At 37.6% G+C, this 22197-nt stretch overlaps 1 protein-coding gene across 3 annotated transcripts in view; it reads left to right on the top strand.

The window, feature by feature from the left end:
• Positions 1–20966, top strand: part of SUN2 (Sad1 and UNC84 domain containing 2) — a 31329-nt gene extending 10363 nt beyond the window's left edge. For 2 of the 3 annotated variants that reach the window (XM_060694559.2, XM_060694560.2), the window contains exons 5-18: positions 922–1017; positions 1528–1621; positions 2431–2501; positions 3673–3794; positions 5349–5564; positions 7033–7110; positions 8119–8162; positions 9122–9287; positions 9860–10075; positions 11793–11877; positions 12452–12567; positions 13228–13395; positions 14698–14790; positions 16033–20966. In XM_060694559.2, coding sequence (XP_060550542.2) covers positions 922–1017; positions 1528–1621; positions 2431–2501; positions 3673–3794; positions 5349–5564; positions 7033–7110; positions 8119–8162; positions 9122–9287; positions 9860–10075; positions 11793–11877; positions 12452–12567; positions 13228–13395; positions 14698–14790; positions 16033–16149 — 1682 coding nt within the window. In that variant the 3' untranslated portion in view covers positions 16150–20966. The remainder of the gene's footprint in view (positions 1–921; positions 1018–1527; positions 1622–2430; positions 2502–3672; positions 3795–5348; positions 5565–7032; positions 7111–8118; positions 8163–9121; positions 9288–9859; positions 10076–11792; positions 11878–12451; positions 12568–13227; positions 13396–14697; positions 14791–16032) is intronic. The other variant, XM_060694562.2, reaches the window with a different exon arrangement.
• Positions 20967–22197: the final 1231 nt, after the last annotated feature.

The following is a 22197-nucleotide window of genomic DNA, read 5'->3' as shown; positions in this document are numbered from 1 at the left end:
AGGGAACACAAGCAGAAGACATCCGAGATCTGAATGAATGAAATAGCCTTATTAAATACTTTGTTCATTACATACAGTAGTTTTGTGTTCCCTTTAGTTGTTTGAGCAGTGTATAAACTACTGTATGTAAAGAATAAAGTATTTAATAAGGCTATTTCGTTCATTCAGATCTCGAATGTCTTCTCCTTGTGTTCTCTTTATTTTTTGAGCAGTATATATTTATATTTATACCAGAGGTGGGTTTCAGCAGGTTCTGACCAGTTCTGGAGAACCGGTAGCGGAAATTTTTAGTAGTTCGGAGAACCGGTAGACTGGCCCCACCCCCATCTATTCTCTGCCTCCCAAGTCACAGCTGATTGGGAGGAAATGGGGATTTTGCAGTAACCTTCCCCTGGAGTGGAGTGGGAATGGAGATTTTTCAGTATCCTTCCCTGCCACGCCCACCAAGCCATGCCACGCCCACCAAGCCATGCCCACAGAACCGATAGTAAAATTTTTTGAAACCCACCACTGATTTATACCACACACCAAATAGACCAAAGCACATTTTCTGCTAGAGAGAAATTTCCTGAGGATGGGCTCCAGCATGAGTCCAAAAGCTTGGAAGACTACATCTCTGGTCCTAGTGACTGACCCAGATTGGATCCTGCAACGCTATCCTGGGACACATATATTTGCCTTCATTCTTGCTACACACCATGGAGTATGCATCAGCTGTGCCCTCTATTAACTGCATGCAATGCTTTGAAGTGGGATGTGGGGGAAATCGCTACCTTAACAGCACCTTTACCTGTTGTTAAGCTTAGGGTAAGATGGATGTGGGCCATTGTTAAACTGGGGCTGACAAGACAGAATGAAAGACAGAAAAAGAAAATCAATGATGACTTGTTAGCTGACAAAACTATCTTCTGCTTCTTGCAGGTGGTTCTTCCATGGACCAGAATACATCCAATTTTGGGTTCAAGGGTGTCCTCTCCAAAGTAGGGTCCTTTATTTGGCTGGTGCTTTTAGCCCCAGGTAAATGGAAAAGTGTTCTTAGAAATTTGATTAGTTATTACACATGTTAACAAAGGAAGCTATATAGCTGTGTTTATGTCTCTGTGCTGCATTTTCAGTACTAATTTATCTGATATGGACTTCTTCAAAATAATGCTGAAAATATTCATTTGGAAGGGATATAGAGAATTATATTAAGAGATAGCCAGAGGCTTAGAACCAAGTATCTGGAGAAATTCTAATTCTTCAGATTCATTCTTTGAGATTAATTTGTCCAAGAATGCAATTCAACTTGGAAAATTTTTATTTAATGTTTTGAATAATTTTTAAACTGTCCCGAGTCATTGGGAGTCAAGGGGCATATATACAATATGTGTAATTAATAATATCTTGCGGGGTTTTGTAAACCACCATTTCTGCTATTGAATGTGCAAATACAGCTTCTGAGAAATAGAAATGTAGAGGAAGGGAAGAGATGAAAAGAAAGCTGAGCTTTTGCTCTTTTAAAATTTGTTCTGGGTTTTTTTGCAGGACGGTTCTTTGGTTTGTTATACTGGTGGATGGGGACCATATGGTATCGTCTAACAACTACAGCCTCTCTCCTGGATGTCTTCATTTTAACACGGTTAGTGGGAATAGAATTAGAAATATAAAGGGATGTGGCTAACTTTGATTCCTGGGTGGACTCGAAAAGTAACTGAAAAAGTGGGGAATAGAAGAAATTCCTGCAGGTGCACAGCTTGGAGTATCCCCAAATTCACCAGCATTTTAGAATGTATGCATGTTTTTCTGCTACAGCCCTGTTTCATTTAATAACTATCTAACCATGCTTATCATATGCGCAATCCAACAGCAGATGTTTAAGAGCTGTGGGAGGGACTTAAAAGTTTGAAGTGGCCCAACTCTACTGTGGTTGATGATTGGGCTTACACGTTTTGCTAAATATTTTTCACCATTCAATAAACTATGATTGACTGGATTCATACAATACTAAACCATATTCCATGCAGTTTACAAACCATACTACAATAGCTGAATCTACCCAACACATTAAGTAAAAAAACACAAGCAGACTATAGTTTCATAAACACATTGGCTTAGCTGGTTGGATGAACCTAGCCATTATAATTCGTCATCTGTGGCTTGCATCTTAGTATATTATATGTATGGTTAAATAAACAACACAGTACAATATGTGAACCAGGTCTATCTATTTTGATTACTTTCCAATATTAACTGCAGCATTTATATTTGATATGATGTCATCATGCCAATACCATAATATGAAGTTGGGGTGTAAATCTCATTTCATTGAAGTTCACATCACATGTTCTATTTTCATCGGCAAGATGAGGCAGAACTGCTTTGCTTACAATGCTTGATTTTGCCTTGTATTAATAGTTTGTTCTCTCTCTCCTGTTGTTTGGGGCCCAGAAGCTATCCAGTGTTGAAGAAGATAATGTTGTTTATGCTTCTGTTTTTGCTCCTGAGCTCTGTTGGTTATGGTGAGTTTCACATTTGCTTTTGTCTGTACCTCTTATAAAGTATGGGATGATATCACCCTGAAAGTAGTATTATTTTAGATCTTATATTTCAACATGTGATCCTTTCTGCAGACTTTTGCCTAACATTGTGCAACCTTTGAGAAAGGAAGGAAGAAAATGGGGGAAGGGAAACATTTTTTAATGCACTCCTATTTTTTTCTCTTCCTCTATAAAAAAATCACTTCCTCTATAAAAAAAAATGAACTTCTGGTTAGGAGAATCTGTGGTTTCTTTCATGACATTTGAGCAGATAAACTCAGCTGGAAAATTTTAATTAGGAAAACAGCGACCAGGAAGAAATGGGAAGTCTTTCCTTCCCTTTTACTGTTCTTATTCTCAGGAAAGCATTCCACTCAAGCAGTGACTTGTCCCAAACAAAATGAGATAAAACTGTTTATTGGTACAGATCTGGAATCAAGTGAGTCCAAAATCTTGCCACTCTTGCAGATAAGCACTTAGAGATTCTTGGCTTGGCTTCAGAAATATGGTTAACAATGCTGAAACTAATGCTACTCTGCAATAATAGGAATCAGTTGTCAGGATCTTATTATATCTTCATTTTATTGAGTGACTTTTAAAAGATTAGCCCTTCTTTAATTGTTGGCTTCTTCTCTGAGACAGACATGTGGGAATGAGTCTCAGGATCCAGCTGAGAATACTTGTGGGAGGAATTCCGGGCCCATTTCTTAAGAATTATAGGGCTTTGGTGCTTCCCTAATACAACTGGAAGCTGAACTCAAAAGGGCTCAGAATTCTGCTTTTCTTCCCAGTGTGGTTGATGCTAACATTATTGAAGGAATCTCTTTTTTAAGGTTTCTATACTATGGCTGCTTCCTTCTACGTTATATCTTCTTTCCAATTGCAACCACAGCTCCATTTGATCAGACAATATCCATAATAACTGTTAATGAGCCACACCTAATGGCTAGAATCACTTTCCTTGGAAGACCAGAAAAATATAAATATAATTTTTAAAAATGCTTTGAAGAATTACATCCATATAGTGGTGTTTCTCAGCCTTGGCAACATTTCAATGCAGGGAATTCAACTCCCAGAATTCCCCAGCCAGCATATATCAGCAATTTGATTATGATTATATTATTTGATTATTTTACTTTTCTAATTATTTTAGGTGCCTGGTATTTTTATCCCTTTGGACTTCAACCTTCTATGTTTTCTTGGGGAACAGTGAAATTATTTCCCTCTGGCACCAAGAAGGACCAAGAAATGGGAGACACTGCTGTATTTTCTGAGGTGTGTATTATGTGGATTTAGAGGGGTGTTTGTAGAGAATATTCATGTTGAATATCACCTATTGCAAAATTCTCATATTTGCTGAGAATTGGCAGTGCTTTAATAGGAATCACCAGGATTTCTTCATGTCATAAATGTAGCACAGACACTTAAACCATCTTAATGTTATTTTGGTAGATTCTTTCAGACTGAAAGGTGGTATGTAATGGCTAAAAAAAATGAGTTAGGAGAGCCCTAGTTTGAATATTGTTTTTGCCATGGATTTACTACACAGTCTTAGGCAAGGAATATAATCTCAGCTTCAAAATCTTCTATTTACAATTTATAATATTGATTTGATCTACAAGGATATTCCACAAATGTTAACTATTTAATGCATCTTCAATAATCAATAACAATGTGCAGTATGATATTAATATCAAACAAAAATATGTATACATCGGTGAGAAATTTGACTCTTAATTGATTTGTTATCACATTTGTTTACTGCCCATCTCGTATTAAAGTGACTCTGGGCAGTTTACAACATTAAAAGCCATAAAACCATAAATATAAATATTTCTAAAAGCAATAAAAATAGAATTACAATCCAAAGAAAATTTACAGTTAAAGATGGGAAGAGAGCAGGATGAGTGGGGGGAGGGGAGATTCTTAATTCATCAACCATTTCCAGTGTGATGCTCCCTGGTATTCAAGCTCTTATTGAAGGTCAGGAGAGTGGGAGCTGATCTCACCCCAGGGGGCAGGATGTTCCAAAGGCAGGAGCCACAGCAGAGAAGGCACCTCTCCTGGACCATGCCAGCTGAAGTTCCCTGGTTGGTGGGCCGGCAGCATGCCCCCTCTGACAGCATGGATGAGCAGGGAGGTCCATTGTGCTGTGATGGTTCATAAAGTAACCTTGTCCTGTGCCATTCAGGGTTTTAATGATAATAACCAAACCCTGAAGTGTACTCAGAAGCAAATAAGCAGCCAGTGCAGCTCACAGAGCAGTGATGTGACTTAAGCCAGTTTAGGGGCCCAAGAACTACCCACGCCATCAAACTCTGCACCAGTTGTAGTTTCCAAATGCTCTTCAATAGTAGCCCCATGTAGAGCATATTGCAGTAGTCCAAATGTAGATGATAAGGGCTCAAGTGACTGAGCGCAGACACTGCAATCCAGAAAAAGCCACACATGAGTGTGTGTGTGTGTGTGTGTGTGTGTGTGTGTGTGAGAGAGAGAGAGAGAGAGAGAGAGAGAGAGAGATGTTAAATACTGTGAATACCTCTATACATCTCAACGTAAATGTTAACATAATATAAAATAATCCATAATTTAAAGTGAATCATGAAAATTATACAAGGTCCTTGTGTTACATATTGGATCAACCTGGAAACCAGTGTAATGAAGAAAAAAAAATATTTCTTTCTCTCTAGTCCACAAGTGATCCAGGTTTCTACTTTTTTCATTGGCTGCAATTCACACAGAACATCCTGCATAATTCACTTCTGGAGATTATTAAACACTGAATGAAACTTCATTCTTTTTTCTTTCATATTGTCTCTTGATTAAAAGGGCCAGCAACAGACATTGTCTCGGCTCCAGGCACTGGAAAGACGTTTTGAGACCCTGGAAACTGCAGCTTCTATGCTAGAATTCCAGAAAAGAAAGAACACAGAAGGTGCCACCCTGTCACATGAGGATACCCTGGTGCTTCTGGATGGTCTGATGACTCAGCAAGAGGCAGCCATGAGAGAGAAGCTTGGCTCAGACATAGATCTTCATCTCCAGGTCAGGGAGCAAGGAGACCAGTTGGGACTAAAGGAAAGGTGCACTGTAAAAACTTGAATAATTGTGAACTGGAGCCACTAATTGCTCAAAGAATGTTAATCTCCAATTTCAAAATATGTATATGTACCCTAACTAGAAGCTTATCAGACATTGCAGTCCTATTCTACCATAATCTATTCTAAACAGACTCTTGGTAGCTTACCATAAAATAAAATATAAGGTGTATAATACAAAACAACAAATACCTAAAATACTTAAACCACTTGCAACCACTAAGTGATAAGGTAGTTCAAATACCCACTGGAAGAATTCCATCTTCAACTTTTGGAAAGTGAACAGCATCAGACCTACAGTAAGTAAACCTCTAACTGTCAGGGTTCTGACCGATGCCCTAATAAAAGCAGGAGCCTCAAGCTAAGTTTCAAGAAAAATCCAGTTGTTTATTAGGAATACCATGTTGTCACGGACCAACTGAAGCTAGCTCTAACTTTACTCAGTTCGCGCCTTGTCTCTGACCCTGTTTTCCCCCTCCCCCCAAGGTGTGTCATCAGTCACATTCCCCAACAAAGCAATTTCACAGGTCATAGAAGTCACTACCTTCAGCCGTTGTGGGTCTCCATGGAGATGGCCTTGACTTCAGCCAGCTAGGATGTGTTTCGTTTTGATTGAGGTGCGAATTCCTCAATGCAGCTGTGAGGTGCGATTCTCCATCTCCCTGCCTATGGCAACTTGGGAGCAGGTCAGGAAAGTTTTGTGAGTTGACACCAACAAGAGGTCATACTGGAAGGCTGGCCTGACCAACAAAAATGCTTCCAGCCTTCAGCCCCCTTGACTGTCACAAAATGGCGAACAATTAATTGTTTCTTGTGGCATAATCAAAATGATTGGGCCAATTTCAGGGGAGAGATTCAGTCCTGCAAGTAACTTGAGGGTCTTTATAGGTTACAGCTAGCATTTGAAAGTGTACTTGGAAGTTAATAAGAGCTATTGCAGGGCCCAGAATGTAAGTATAATCTAATCCTACCAACTGCCATTGGTGAGCACTTGGGCCACTACATTTTGTATTCACAGAACCTCAACATTGAATAAACTTGACAAAAATTTCACAAGATAAAGAAATGCTAAGATTGCACTGATATTACCTGAAATCTCATAAAAACTCAGAATGAGATTGCCACCATTTCATAAAATTTGTATGTATACAGGCTCCTGGTATCTCAAACTATTGCTGTTTTTTGGCATAAGAACTATGTACAGTAATGTGAAAAAAGTTGGAGTCTAGATGAGCAGAAGAGAGGATTGCTTGTTATAATTACATCTTTGAGCTGAATTCATTTTTATATGTTAAAGAAATTTGAAACAAGTAAAATTTAAAACTCTACTTCAATTTAAAGAACACTTTTACTTTTTTAATTAGCATTTTCCCCATTCATTAATGTTTGTGTTGCTTTTTTTCTCTTTTATTTAGAGTAAATTGGATGCTTTCCGATCCCAGGTGCAGAAGGATTTTGACAATCTCCTGAAGAAAGTTTCTCAGACTTCTGAGGTAGGACTTGTATAGCATTTGTAATAAAGTGGACAAGATGTAATGGTATGACAAAGCCTGTCTTACTCTGTAAAGTTCATACATGTAACCTTTATATCAATATTTCAGAGCTGTTTTTCAGAACTTTTTGAAACATCTGGCAACACTATTGGGCACAATCTTGTAAATGTTCCCATTTAAATGTGAGACATATGTATCTTATCCTATGTACCACTGAATTTTAGCAGACTTAATCCTTAAAAAGGATCTTCCATTTATACAAATAGTTCAACTGTTATTAAGGGCAAGGTCCAAAATGAATGGTATCTTAAATTCAGTCCCTCTGTGCTGTCCCAATAATTGGGGAGTTTGGTGGTTGGGGGAATTGGAAGGACTGCAGTGAGTCTGTTTAGTGAAGCAAAGTCAGCTACTCATGACATACTTGTGGAGGACTGATGATTTTCTATCTTTCTTAGTAAGCATGGTAGACTTGTGTTTTTCTTTTTCAACCTATGTTTAAAGGTTAACTTCATTTTATTTTTTTCTGCTTCAAAATGGTGGGAAAATATAGTGCAAATGTTCAACTATTAAAGCAGGAGGTTGCTCTGGGGACTGTGCAATATGGAGATGGGGTTCATAGTCTTGAGGCGTGAAAGCTTCAGATTGTCTATTCCTAGTTTAGCCGAAATCCCTAGAGAGTATTGTCTTACTTGGGTGGGTTACTAGCATTTGCTCTCTTTTTCTTAGCCAGCTTTTGGAGATCCCAAATGCAACAATAACCTATATTTGATAACCTATATCTAACAGGTGTACATGTCAGGAAGCTGTCCTACAAATAATTTAAGAACATGAACTGGTGTAAAACTGGCTCAAAGATCAACCATACCTCCCCCCACTTTCTTTTTCTTTTTACCCTTTTTTGTTTTGTTTCATTTTGGCTTTTAATCATCTGCCTAAGATTTCTAAGAAACTTGAACGCTTATAACTGATACAAAATCTTGCCTATGCTGACTGGTGTTTCTCTCACAGCAGGTGGAGGCCCGGACGCTTGAGAAGACAGCTCAGTGGCAAAGGTAATTCGAGTGCCATGAGCAAATCATGTTCCTGTTTCTGGTGAAAAGGAACAAAGAAGTCATGGAATGTTCTTACACCTTGCAGGAATTGTTATTCTAAAAAAGCATTTTTAGCACTCATAACATTCAGTACATTTCTACCTGAACTATTACTTTAGGGTAATGATTATTAGGTGATTATTTTAATTGAGGTTCGAATTAACTTTTCTGCCTGTGCAGTTACCGTACTTCAGGTCATTTCAAGAAGGCAGAGTAAGCAGGAACATTTCTATCGCATCTGAGCAGGATACTGTTGTTTCTGTGCTATGTTTACTAAGCAGTGCTGTAAGAATACATATGCAATAAAATAGTACATGGAAATTTAGATTTTTTTTTTAAAAGAGGGGACTATGTCCTCCAATTCTTCGCAAAAAGAATGTGTTCACAGCCAAATATGATTTTAATAAATTGGGGATAGCTCATATTTTGTATCTACATTCTTGAGGTAATGCTTCTTTGTACATTGTTGAATTACAGGGTTGTTAACCCTCCAAGCAGTATTCCTGGAAGTTGGGGTTCAATATCCTATGGAAGATACTGATTACCCATCCACAAAAAGCTAGATACCCTTTATATGTATTTATTTAAAACATTTTTGCTTTGCTGTTCAATAAACAAGAGCTCCCAGGGCAGCTGACATAAAATTCATTAGCAAAACTTAAATTGGGTTTTTCCAATGTTGCCTTGCTATGATATGAGATTGTCCAAGGATTCCATTTATTGTGTGGGATTCTATTATTAAAGATTAAATGCACAGTTTGGATAACTGTTCATAATTTGAGGATTAAAACATTTAAAAGTTCATACCCTTAAGCTAGCTTTTGATCAACACAATTGAGAAAAAGTGGATAAATACCTTTTATTTGCATTGGATTATAAGTAGCACCTCAACATTTGTTCTGTTTTTTCCTCTTTCAAAGCTCCATAAAAAAAGACCTAATGAATTCTTTCCGAAAGGAAATGGATAAACTGGAGGAACATTTATCAAGTCTGAAAAATGAACTTGTGACTTTAGGTTCTGATCAGAAGGCATTGTCAAGACAAGTGGAATCTCTTCCAGGGCAGATCAAGGAAATGCGAGAAGATGTGAGTTTCCCAATATGTTTCCCACTTTTAAATCAATTTGTTCCAAAGGTTTTTCACTTGTGGTCCTGCCATCTAAAGGTCTGCCCCATTTCTCTTCACTCTCTGATGATTCAAGGTGCCACTCATACTTTATTAGAAGGAAGAAGGCACTTCGGAGCACTAGTATAAATTGAACAGACCATCTACATGTTTTGTAGATCAGCCGGGTCTTCAACAGTATTACAGAAAAGGCAGGAAATTCCTCAAGTAAATTTAGGAAACTTTCTAGAGCTAGGGTTTTAGATCATATTAACTAACCATGCCGTGAGTTATAGCAGATAACTTTGTAAAAATTATCAAAAAGTGATCCATCCATGACAACATCTCCAGCCAACATTTCCTACAGATGATGAGACTAAACATATTTAAGAAGGTATCAGATTAAGGAAATCTGTTCTTTTTAAAAGACCACAATAATTCAGAAATTGGTAATACACTGACTGTCTCATTTGATAGAAAACCAGACATGATATGAAGAGTGAGGATGGAGGAATAAGCTGTTTATCAAATTTGTTCTTCTCTTAATGATTTAGGTGGAAATTCAGTTTCCGACATGGTTTAGCCAATTCCTGTCCCAAACTAGAGAGGATAAAACTGGAAAACCTTTTGTCCAGCATGAAGAATTACAGGAGCAGCTACGCAAATTGGAACACAAGATCCTTGCCAAGATCTTGAAGGACCAAGAATTGTCTGTGCAGAATGTTGGAGTCACGCTTCATAAAGAAGGAATTACAGGAGTGACTGAGGAGGTATGAGGATGTTTTTCCCAGTAGATCTAAGAGAATCATCATTTAATATCTACGGAATAAATGGATGTTGTTTATATGAGATGTTCTTGTGCATATGCAAATCTAGATTGTAAGACCTGCTCTGTGATTTACATGTGCATTAATTGCACTGTTTTTATTTCAGTGGCTAGGTTCCAGAATTAATAGCACTTAGCAATAGCACTTAGACTTATATACTGCTTCACAGTGCTTTACAGCCCTCTCTAAGCAGTTTACAGAGTCAGCATATTGCCCCTAACAATCTGGGTCCTCATTTTACTAATCTTGGAAGGATGGAAGGCTGAGTCAACCTAGAACCAGTGAGAATCGAACTGGCAAACTGCTGGCAGTCAGCAATCAGCAGAATTAGACTGCGGTACTGCATTCTAACCATTGCACCACCACGGCTCTAAACCAGTGATGGGTTGCTACCGGTTCTCCCCGGTTCTTGCGAACCGGTAATGGAAATTTTGAGTAGTTTGGAGAACTAGTAAATACCACCTCTGCCTGGCCCCGCCCCCAATCTATTTACTGCCTCCCGAGTCCCAGCTGATTGGCTAGAAGGAAAAAATCAGGGCTCACTTGACAAAGAAGAGAAAAAAAAACAAGACACCTTAGCTTTAAATTGAGAAGTCAAGAAGCCTCCCAACTGATCGGCTAGAACCCATCTGCTCCTTGTAAACCACTCGGTGGTGGTAGATTGGCAATTGAGGCCAAGCTGCCTGAAAGTGGTTTCCGATGGTCTCGGTGGTGGCAGAGCAACAAAAAACTGTTTAAACTCTTGCTGTAGCTCTTCAAAGGGCTGCCGTACAGCTGATCAGTGGTAAAAGGCAGTGTGGTGGTAGACCAGTACGCTCCAAAAACAAATCGGTAGACTAGTACGGCTCTGCAAGCAGTTATAAAACTTGGTAAACCAGTACCTCTGCTAAATCCTAAAGAATTGTCACATGACCATCAAACCACACCCACAAAATAAGCCATGCCCACAGAATCGGTAGTAAAAAATTTTAGAACCCACCCCTGCTCTCAACTATCATTTGTGGCATTCTGCTATCAGTCATAAATAGATTCTGAAAACGCACCCTACAGAATTTGGGCAAACACCTTGGGCAACAGGGAGCAGGATGTTAGCCTTCTATTCTTTTTCTCTTGACCTCTTTACTCATCCCATTTATTGCAGATAGACAATATGTTTTATGCAGCCTTCCCTATGTTCTTAAACTAACCTCAGATGCATGAAGAAGGCTATTCCATCACCAGTTTTATTGGCTTCTGTAGGAGAAATAGAGATATATGCCCCTTGCCTTGGTATCAAAAGGTTTTGACTTAACTTTGCTGCTATCCTGAACAGGCTTGAAGCCATGAAGTTGAAAGGATAGCCTTCTTTCTTTATCTCTCACCTTATGGAAGGGCAACACTTGTGAAGCATTTTTGGCTGTTAGCACAGGGATGTGCTGTCTTTATATTTCTCAGCTTAATTTCAGTTCCCTTTACACTCTATACAAATAAAAATAGAGGATGTTTATAAGAAGCTTGTTTCTTGGAAGAGTGAGAACAGAGAATAGGTGTCCCATCACTTTGTGTGCTCCAACTCCAGCTCTCATGTGACCCTCAGGTAAATCTCCTTGAGAGAATATGACCCTTTTTAGGTTGTATCCCTTTAAATCTTCTTGTATTCAATCTTGCTGTCTTATTTCAGCAAGTTCATCATATTGTGAATGATGCCCTGAAGCGCTACAGTGAAGATCGCATCGGAATGGTTGATTATGCACTTGAATCTGGAGGTAGGTTATACAAAAAAAAAAAAAAAAACCACCCCACAAATAAGTTTCCAATTTTCATATCAAGAAACTAGAATTATTTTGGTCAGTTTCATCTATAAATTTAAACATTTAGGGGGCATTTTATTTGCTCTGTGTGTGTCTGTGTACATATACATACATATACATTTTAAGAACAATAGTAACTTATTCAACTAAATTAAAACAGAGACAATGAAAAGGGAGAAAGAAAAAGCTAAGAAAATGGAAGAAAGTAGAAAAAAGTTATAAAGAAAGATATAAAGGTACAAAGATTCCAATATTCTTCACAGCACTTATAAGTACAATCATATTGTAACCTCTTTCTCTAACGTTACGACATGAATCCATAAAGTGTGCTGCATTTTCAGGCTTATTGCTTCCCAAAAGCTGGCAACTTCCAGGTTCATTCTCTGCAAAAAAATTTCCCAAGAATGAAGTACCGGTATACAAATGTGTTCTAATAGTCTAATACCAGATTTCTAGTTCCTCATTTACAGTATGATTTGGGGATTAGCACTGTGTACAACTTACCTTCATTCATGCACTTTGATTATAGGGGCCAGTGTAATCAGCACCCGGTGTTCAGAAACCTATGAGACCAAGACTGCACTTCTTAGCCTTTTTGGCATACCATTGTGGTATCACTCCCAGTCTCCAAGAGTCATTCTACAGGTATGGATTCATTTTCAAAGGAACAACAGAACTGCTGTCTCTTTTTTCACTCCCTGTTCACTCTCCAGAGCATTTTGCTTATGTCTCCTATTTGTCACCCGGTTTACTTGGCTTTTGCCCCATGATCGGGTAGACAAGTTTTTTGTAGCAAGGAGAATGTTTCTTCTTTTCTCTAGTATTTATTGTAATCACCATGAGATATCCATGGTTACTTTGTCATCTAGTTCATTCAAGAAGGTAAGAAGCTTCTCTGCAATGTGTTATTTATAAACTAAAGAAAGTTGGAAGAGGTCCTTTGCCCAATAAAGATAGAGACAGAATAATTCCCTGGCTTAAAACAAAAAAAAAAACATTTAGGGAATGATAAACTTAGTTGGATGTTGTCTTATTATTCCGCTGGGAGCAAAGCTCCAAACATACTTCTAGAGGAATTTTTGCTAAAATTCTTTTACATTTCCAGTTTTTATTTTGAATAAGATGGTAATTTCATAAGGGCCTGTGATAATTTTAATTTGTGAATTTCTATCAAAAGACTGCCCAGGTTTTGTGATATTCTTTCTTTTGGTTGAATAGAGTATTCTTGTGCCTTGAGAGAAATAAATCTACATACAAGGATTTATTCCTTTTACCTCACATTTTTGTTTGTCTTATTTGATACAGCCAGATGTCCATCCTGGAAATTGTTGGGCCTTCCAAGGCTCCCAAGGTTTTGCTGTCATCCGCCTTTCAAGCAGGATCCATCCCACTGCTGTGACGTTAGAGCATATCTCCAAGTCGCTTTCCCCCAGTGGAACCATTCCCAGCGCCCCCAAGGACATTGCAGTCTTTGTAAGTCTGGACAACATCGCAGGAAAGAGCAAATTATAGCGAGCTCGTCCTGGTAAACGGCAGATTTTTTTCCCCCATCACAGGGAAAACACAACCCACAATAGGCAATTCCTCTCATATGTATTGGCAGCCAAGGAGTGCAGAAGATCCTGAACTTTCTCTGTGTAGGAATCTCCTGTCTCTTGCTTCCAGTTTTGTTAAAAGATTGAAAAACAGTCTTTAACATTTTGTCAATTTTGCCTGTATTCCAGTGGGAGAATATGTTTCATTTTAAATTTTTTCAGCACTTCCCTACAGAAACAGTCTTCCAATACTCACTCTAAATTAGTAAATAATTTGTAGTCATCAGTTCTAGTATTAACATAGATAGTTTTGAACTAGGTGGTCAGAAACACTGACTGGGTGGTTCTCTGTTTTTTTTAAGGAAAGATGTGGCTTGTTGGGTATTGCCCTAGCATAATAAGTGATATGTAAACAATTTATGACTGAGCATTTGAACACAACCCTTGTGACTTTTCCAATAAAACACGGTTAAAACAAACCACAGAGGATCAGTTTGTGCTACTTTAAAGCACCAAAACAGAAACCAGAAAACCAAATTCTTGTCCTCCCTAAGACATGAAGCCAGCTGGGTGACTTTGGACCCAAGATAATCTTTGTAAAGAAATATTTAGATTAATTTATATTTATTTAACTAAAAGCCAAGATAAACTAAAAATTGAATACAGTAAAACAATATAAAATATAAATACAATCAAATAAGAGAAATAAATGTTGTAATGTCATCCATCAAAAACTAAAATATCTTATAGCTTCTTATATAAATTGCTACAGGGAGAAAATTACAGTTCTGTTGCTGATGGTGGATTTATTATTATTGCTAAACTATCATAAGGGTATGGAAATTAAGAGGAAATGAATTTCTATGCTGGGGAAATTATACAAAGCATACTGAAGAGAGGCTGATGGCATCTAGAGTGCAACAGGTCACTGAATTGCTCAATATAAGTCTCTGGCATTGACTGAAATTCTGTAATTAGACATGTCCTTGAAGTGGGAGAGTATATGTTTATAATGATCAGACCTCTTTTTGCTATGTTGGTTCTATACAAGTAGTCTTCAACTTACGATCACAACTGAGCCCAAAATTTGTGTTGCTAAATGAGACATTTCTTAAGTGAGCTTTGCCCTGTTTTACGACTTTTCTCACCACATTTGTTAAGTGAATCATTGCAATTCTTAAATTATAACACGGTTGTTAAGTGATCTGATTCCTATCCCTATCTTCACTTGTTTGCTTAGGGCTTAGAGGAAGAAGACCATCAAGAGGGCATCCTCCTTGGGAATTTCACATACAATCAAGATGGGGATTCTATCCAAACATTTCACTTTCAGGTAAGAAAAAGGACAAGAAATGGGAGTGAGGGTAGACCAAGGGCTTCAGAGCTTGCAGGGAAACAGTGGGCCTTATTTGCTGTTTTTATTCAGTCCTGAATAGATTTTTTAATAAAGCGTACTAGTGTACCTTTTATTTATACAGTCTTCCCTGGATAAAGAATCTGTTTGTAAAATAGGTTTCAAACAATAAAATGTAGGGATTATAATAGTAGTTTTTGGTTTTTTTAAGTATAACTGTTTTGGTCTCATTGTGATATTACCTGCAGAGTTACCCAAGGATTAGCCATTATGGAGGCAGCAGATGGATTTTCCTTATGTTTTAAGGGACATAGCACAGGAGTCTGCTCTTACTAAAACAATAATAATAATAACCTTTAACACCATCAAAGATACGGATCTGCTGTCCCTGGTCCTTGGGAAGGATTTGATAAGAGGATAAAAATCCCAAATACAGTCTGAACATCTGGCTATGCAATAAACTATAATACAGTGAAGAAATTGATCATTTTACGGTTCGGCCCCATATACTAATATCTCCTGGTCAAAGAAGTGGACTTCAAAGCTTTCCCCAACCCAGCGCTCTTTATATGTGAAGGATTAGATCCCTCACTATCTCTGTTCAGGACAGTGATGAGGAGTTATAGTCCAAACTATCTGGTCTGCACAAGTTGGGAAAGAAGGAAGGCAGTTTGTACCCATTTATCAATGCTTGCAGAGTTTTGACAGGGATGGTGAATTAGGCATATTTCTATAGATGATAGAAACAAATTAGAATCATGTTTGAGGCCTTTCCTATTGGTTGTTGGTGGAGGCATCTTTAAAAAGTTTATTTATACATTTGAATACATGTACCCTGCATCTTGCCTTCAATTTGTGGCTCCCGACACTCCCAGACTGCACAATCAATTTTCAGCATTTTTATTTTTTTTAAAAATGTGTACATCAAATATTTAAGAACTTATGGCAGCCACTTTTTCCCTTAAGGGAAATCATACCAAAAAAATGCAGGCTTTATTCTGTAAACAAATATATTTCTAGCATCTCCAGGGAGAAAAGTAAAAATAAAGCCCATGGCTGAAAAAGTGACATATTCCTTTTTTAAGGAATGTGATCAGAGACATGTTACTGTTCTCCAGGCAGTAAGTGCACGTTTGAACTAAACTAGGCCAAGCTGAAGGAGCATTCTCTACAGGTCACGTTTTAAAAAGTCAACCTTTTCTTTTCTTTTCCCATCCTCAGGATATAGACAGACAGGCAGCCTTCCAGCTGGTGGAGCTCAGAGTTCTCAGCAACTGGGGCCATCCAGAATACACCTGCATTTATCGCTTCCGTGTGCATGGGGAGCTGGTCTCATAACGTCTTCTTGCACCACTAGCTCAAAAGTCACCTACCTCGAGACCTGCACTTCAGACTGTGAAAGGCAGTTGGGAAGCAGCGCCAGGAAGACAGGCAGCTTCGAATGGGCAATATATCTTTTTTGCTATGTTGCACAGAGATGGGATGTAAGCTGTGACACTCCCTGATCAGTCAGCTCTCTCCTGGAAACAACACTCTTCTGAGTGCAGAGGAAGAAAGAGGCCTTTTGGATTGGTATTTTATATTTAGTTCTTAAAGCAGTTTTTTAAACATACTTAATCCAGTTCATATTTATCCCCTCCTTTATACTTCTCCAAACCTAATTTCTGGTTGTTTCTTTAAAGCTCAATTTTCTGGGGACTGAAGGCATATTTAAACGAGTTAAGCAATGCAGAAAAAAAAAATTGGCAGTGACATAAGGTTTGGTGTGGAGTAAGGATATAAAGCCTTTGCCAGGTTCTAGGGTCCTGTTTAGGCCCTCATTTGTGTGTTCCCCCTTCCCCCCAAAGCCTCCACCTCTTCATAGAGGTGCCTTTTATTGTGCCTACTCTGAGTGGTTCTGGGGGATACAGAAGGTGTGCTGGAAACTCTGGGCAGTTAAAAGTTTTTTAAAAGTGACATAACTTTGGTCACCTTTATATCATAATCATTTTGTGTGGAGACAGGTAAAGGAATGTTTTCATGAAATCTGTCATGGATGAGGATTGTAGATTTAGGGCCATTCCTCTTCCTATGTTGACAGGATTCCATGGAAGCAACAATGCACAGATTCAAAGATACAGAGAGAAATGGGGGATTGTTTGTTAGGGAACTGTGATGTGTTTAGAAATTGGAAGCTGCAGTTTTGATGAATGGAAAAAGAGTTTTTCTATTGGGAAAATAGTGTAAAGGAAAATTAGAATTATTTGTATGGATTAAATGTTGACGCATATTTACCAATGTGCAGTATTTTGTTTCTTAGAAAATGAGATAATACTGTCACTGGCCTAGAATCAAATGCACCAGCTCCTAATAAGAGGGGGATGGTTGTTAATGCCGATGGCAAAGTATCCAGCATGTTCAGAGATGAAATATCTCTGAATACTGTTTTCTTGAATATCCCCTATATTTCACAAGTCAGTATTACAATATTAGCTCCAATGCAAAACTTGTTTCATATTGAATTCTGTCTTTTAATCTGCTTTCAGTGGACAAGTTGCTTATTGTAGTTCACAAAAAGGTAAAAGACTCTTCAGTTCATTTCAACTCCTGATGATAATATAGATATATCAGAAGCTGCTGTAATTTGGACTGTATATGTTGGAAAGGGATTAAATGCTGTTTTTAAGCTTGCATAACATACTGTATATATTAATCTCATAAACCATTAAGAGTAGCAGGAACTTGAACTTCTAATGTACCACACAACCTTATATTTCTAAGCTGATTGAATTTTCAGCCATTTATTTGAATAGTTCCTTGAAACAGAGAAAGTGCAACTAAATGTCTATAATAATTTGCTAAACTAGTCCCATGCTGACTAAATAGTAAAGAAAACTGCCATATTTCTGCAAAATATGAGAGTTAGTCAGAGTTCTGAGATGGCATAATTTTTTAAACATTGCTTATGGCATGAAAAAGCACCCCCATCCCTTTAGTAGAAAACAAACACAGCAAAGAATAAAACAACAAGACAAGGAAAACTATCTTCCAGTTATGCTAATTGTTGATCACAGAAACAATTTTATAGGTGGAAAGATTTAAAAAATGGTGTTCTTTTTCTTTGCTCTAAAGTGTTACACTCTATTTAACTGCTACCCTTTCTAGCGGAAAAGCTTTGTTCTTAGTATAGACACATGCAAAGAACATTTTTCTTTTTGCTAAATGGATCGTCTTTGAATAAAATTGTGCTCAATAGATATAACCTTCTGGATTGTTGCCTAAATAATTCCTACTTCCACCCTTACTTGAGAAAGAAATAGCCATACATGGCAAAAGAGTGTGGAGACTTTGATGGGTCTCAAAAGACCCAATTTTTCAGGCTGAAATAATTTTGGAACCAACAAATGCTTCCTGCTTTAGAAAAATTAATCTAAGGGGAAGACATACAGCCTTGTCCAGCATTTCCAATTTGGAACCCTCCAGATGTGTTGGTCATCCTAGAGGTCTGTCAGTGTGGTCATTAATAGTTGACATCGACTTGATGACCCCAAATCAATCCAGATAGGTTGAGATTACCAGAACAGAGATCAGATGGGAAAAATGATCTGGCATTTGGAACACACTAGCCAACGTGAATATTATCTCTATTCTTGACTGCAGTGGTTTTTATTATTTAAATGAAGCCACATAAACATTTAGGTAGGTAACCATGCTGACAACTGAAGAGAGAATGTAGAGATATCTGATAGCAGGACAGGATAGTGAACTACACCAGAGTATTGTAAATGTTGAATGTCCTGGTTTCAATCTTTGATATATGTGGTTAAAGTTAGGAAAACCTTAGTTCTGCAAATGATTGTTGCTAGCACTGTCCAAAGGAGCAGCAGCAGTTCTCTTGCAGCAGAAAAAAACCCTGGTCCAATTGGGTCAACTGGTTCCTTTCATCCCTAAGGATAAGTGACAGTGGAGAAGGCTGAGCTTGGCCATTTCCTCTGCTTTGGGGCTTTGTTTTAAAAGCATTTTCTCAATTGTAAATATGAACGTAGTGGATGTGCACAATGTGCACAAGTTTACTGCTGCATTTTGGTAGCTACAATGGCAGAGTAGTATCCGTTACTCATTCCATGCACCTATTGAGAGAAGAGGTGTGGGGCAAAGGACAAGGTTTCTTGCAACTAGAACTGGTGCATGCATATAACAGTATTATAGAAGAAATAGTATTACTTGGGCCTTGCCTCAACTTCTTCGGTATGAAGATGTGACTGCTCTGACGTAACATAACATAGCACATTAAATTCTTGAGAAATATTTAGCTAATAAAGGTTTGTTACCATTATCGGGCTCTATAAACTTTGTTAACCAGCTGTATCTAACAGAAAGATCTAGCTAGTATTTGTGATGTTTGTGCAGACCTCCGGTACTATTTGTCTTTCTTTGTGTGTACCTGTAAAAATGACAGATGGGTTCTATCAGTCCATTCGCCAAGAATAAGAACAAGGAATTGCTAGCTGATCATTCTTCCAGTATTTCCTTATCAGGTGCCAGAATCAGGTAGCATTTTTAGGTTCCAGAATAAATCCCATGTTCTTTGACTTATACTAATTTTTAAATTGATGACTTCCCCTTCAATGTTACAGTAAAGGCTGTTTCCAGCACTTTTTTAAAAAAAATTAGATAAAAGGACAGTGGTTTTCCTTGTCATAAGAATTCTAATTACAAAAATTTATTTCAACATCTGAATTCTTATGCTCCTTCAGGCACATTATAGGCCTGCATTAGTCCACTACTTGGAATAAATTTTAAGACACATCCCATTCTCCATGTTCTTAGTTGTCCCATGTAGTTTATGTATAGTTTTTTTTTTTAACATTAGCTGCAAAATTAACTTGTTTGTAATTATCCCAAAATAGGGATAGGTTAAGGATAGGGTTTTTTGTTATGAAAGAATGACTAATGGATGGTTCTATTTAGAAGAAAACTGAATTTAGGATTTAATATGGCGTGATGAACATGCAGTGTTTTTGTGAAATAATGGAACTATATTGAGAAAGATAAATATTGTGAATAGCAGTTGTATTCTTGTGATACACAAAAACAAAAAGACTTAATTAAGGAGCATTTACTGGTATTTTTGCCCATCTGATCTTATTATGAAATTATTTGATTTATTTGACCTATTATATGTAGTCAAATTTCATGGCTTGCCATCATGTCCAGCTACATCACTCTGGGGCCTGAGATTAAGTTTTATTATAAATTAATTCTGGGACATCATTTTGGTTCAGCCAATAAGTCTGGTTTAAGACCTCCATATGGTATAGATCAGTGATCTACCTTTTTCTCATCGTGTGCCAAAAGTGTGTGTGCTGGCACTCATAATGCAATGCGCCTCCGTGCATGCGCACACGAACCACCACCCCGCTCCCTGTGCACGCACACGCAACCTCCCCCACCCCCGCGCATGCACCTGCATCCCAAAAATCAGCTGGCCCAGCGAGAGGCGCATGCGCATGCACGGTAGAGCTGAGCTGGGGATGGCTCGTGTACCTGCAGAGAGGGCTCTGCATGCCAGCTGTGGCACGCGTGCCATAGGTCTGCCATCACAGGTATAGATAATGTAGCTACACATGTGTACTTATTAACCAAGCTTTTTAACTTAAACATGTTATAAAATACAACCAGAGACCGAAAATCCAGTGATATCAAATCAACAGTGCTTAGTTAAGCATATGAAAAAGTATTACAATTTTATGGTGCCAATGCCTTCACCTGTCATTTTCATGCAGCTGCTCTCACTACTCTCAGATCTAACCTTTTTCACATAGCCACAGACATTTGAAGGTACTAAACTATAGATGGCTAGTTAAGACTATTGACTGAGAAGCAATATAGTAGCTTCCAAACTGTACATATCCAATGGTTATCATCAGGAATGCTTTTCAAGTGGATACAAAAGCGAAGCATGAAAAATATGACTTTTACCAAACTTACTTTGTCCTTAGGAAGGTACCCCACAGATTCATGATTGTAATAATAAATCATACTAAGAAATCTTTTTGTATTGAGGGTTAGGAGGAGTGTATCTAAATCTGTAGATTACAAATGCTGCACAGTCTGTTATTTTTGTTGTAATCTATACCTATGCAAGATAAATCAATAAATGATTTTTCTTAAAAGTGGTGAAACGAGTCATTAATGAACAAAGAAATTTTTGGGGGTCAGAGAGGAGTAAAATAGGAGTAGAAATTCTCATCAAAGAATAATGGTACTACAGGTGTTTGTCATATAAATCACAGATCATATGCGGACATACAGATATCCCCTCCTCCCATGTCAGTACAAATCTCCTATGAGGGAAGGAGTCCCAGGAAGAGCCAATCTGCTGAAAAAGTTACATAATTAAAAAAGCAATTTATACTGCTGTTTAAACTACTGTAGTTTAATTTTAAGAAAACATTTGATGTCAAGGCTTAACTAAAATCAGGATTGCAACTTTTCCAATCTGAGTTTTTCAAAATAGCAATAGCTTTGAACTTATTTTTTAATTGTGCACATTTCTTATGAACAACTGTTATAAATAGCCCTATAAAATTCTGGTCATTACAACTCTTTAGGAAGGATGTAAATAGGATACCCAAAATAATTAAGCTGTCTTTTAGCTTGAAAAGATTACAAACTATTTTTCATTCAAAATTTGATAAATGTATATAAAAATTATGTAGAAATTTTCCTAAAAATACCAGAACTTGGCTATCATGCATCAGTGTGAAACTCGGGGAGATACAAGATAAGGCAATTCTTTATAAAGCACATAGAATTTGCTTCTATTAGATGAATGTGATTGGTGATACTAATTTAGATTGTTTTTTAAAAAGCTAGTTAAATCTGTAGAGCTACTGGTTTCAGTGTAACCATACCTTCAGAATGAAAGACAGCATTTGCTAAATACCAGTTGTAAATACCTGACTTTGCTCATGTTTTTGAACACCCTCTTAAGTCACAATATAGAAAAAGGCATATTTGATTCAGCAGGATTTTTCTTATGGCACAAGTTTCTTTTGTCAATTTGATTGACAAAAAGTTCTGAAAGCATTTTAGTAAATCCCCAGTTCAGGAAAACAACCAGCTAGTCTTCAAGACTTTTCAGGGAAGAAACTTCAGCCATATGAAACATATTTACAAATTACATCTAACTTGATTACATTTTATGAACCAGGATTAGTGAAGTAATAACCCATTTCCTTTAAAATTGAGAAAACAAGCTTTTCTTTTTTACCACATTGTTCTTTTTAATGTTGACACCATGGTAGCCTCAGTAGTTCTTATGTGTGGCTCAAAAAGGAGAACACAGCACTGTGATTTCCTTAATGCTTGCCAGCATTATACATTCATCTTTCTGAACAAAAG

This window comes from Pantherophis guttatus, chromosome 7, assembly GCF_059756535.1.
Source record: "Pantherophis guttatus breed Tessera chromosome 7, ASM5975653v1, whole genome shotgun sequence".
Taxonomy (NCBI): domain Eukaryota; kingdom Metazoa; phylum Chordata; class Lepidosauria; order Squamata; family Colubridae; genus Pantherophis; species Pantherophis guttatus.
This window is presented reverse-complemented; position numbering and strand designations above follow the sequence as displayed.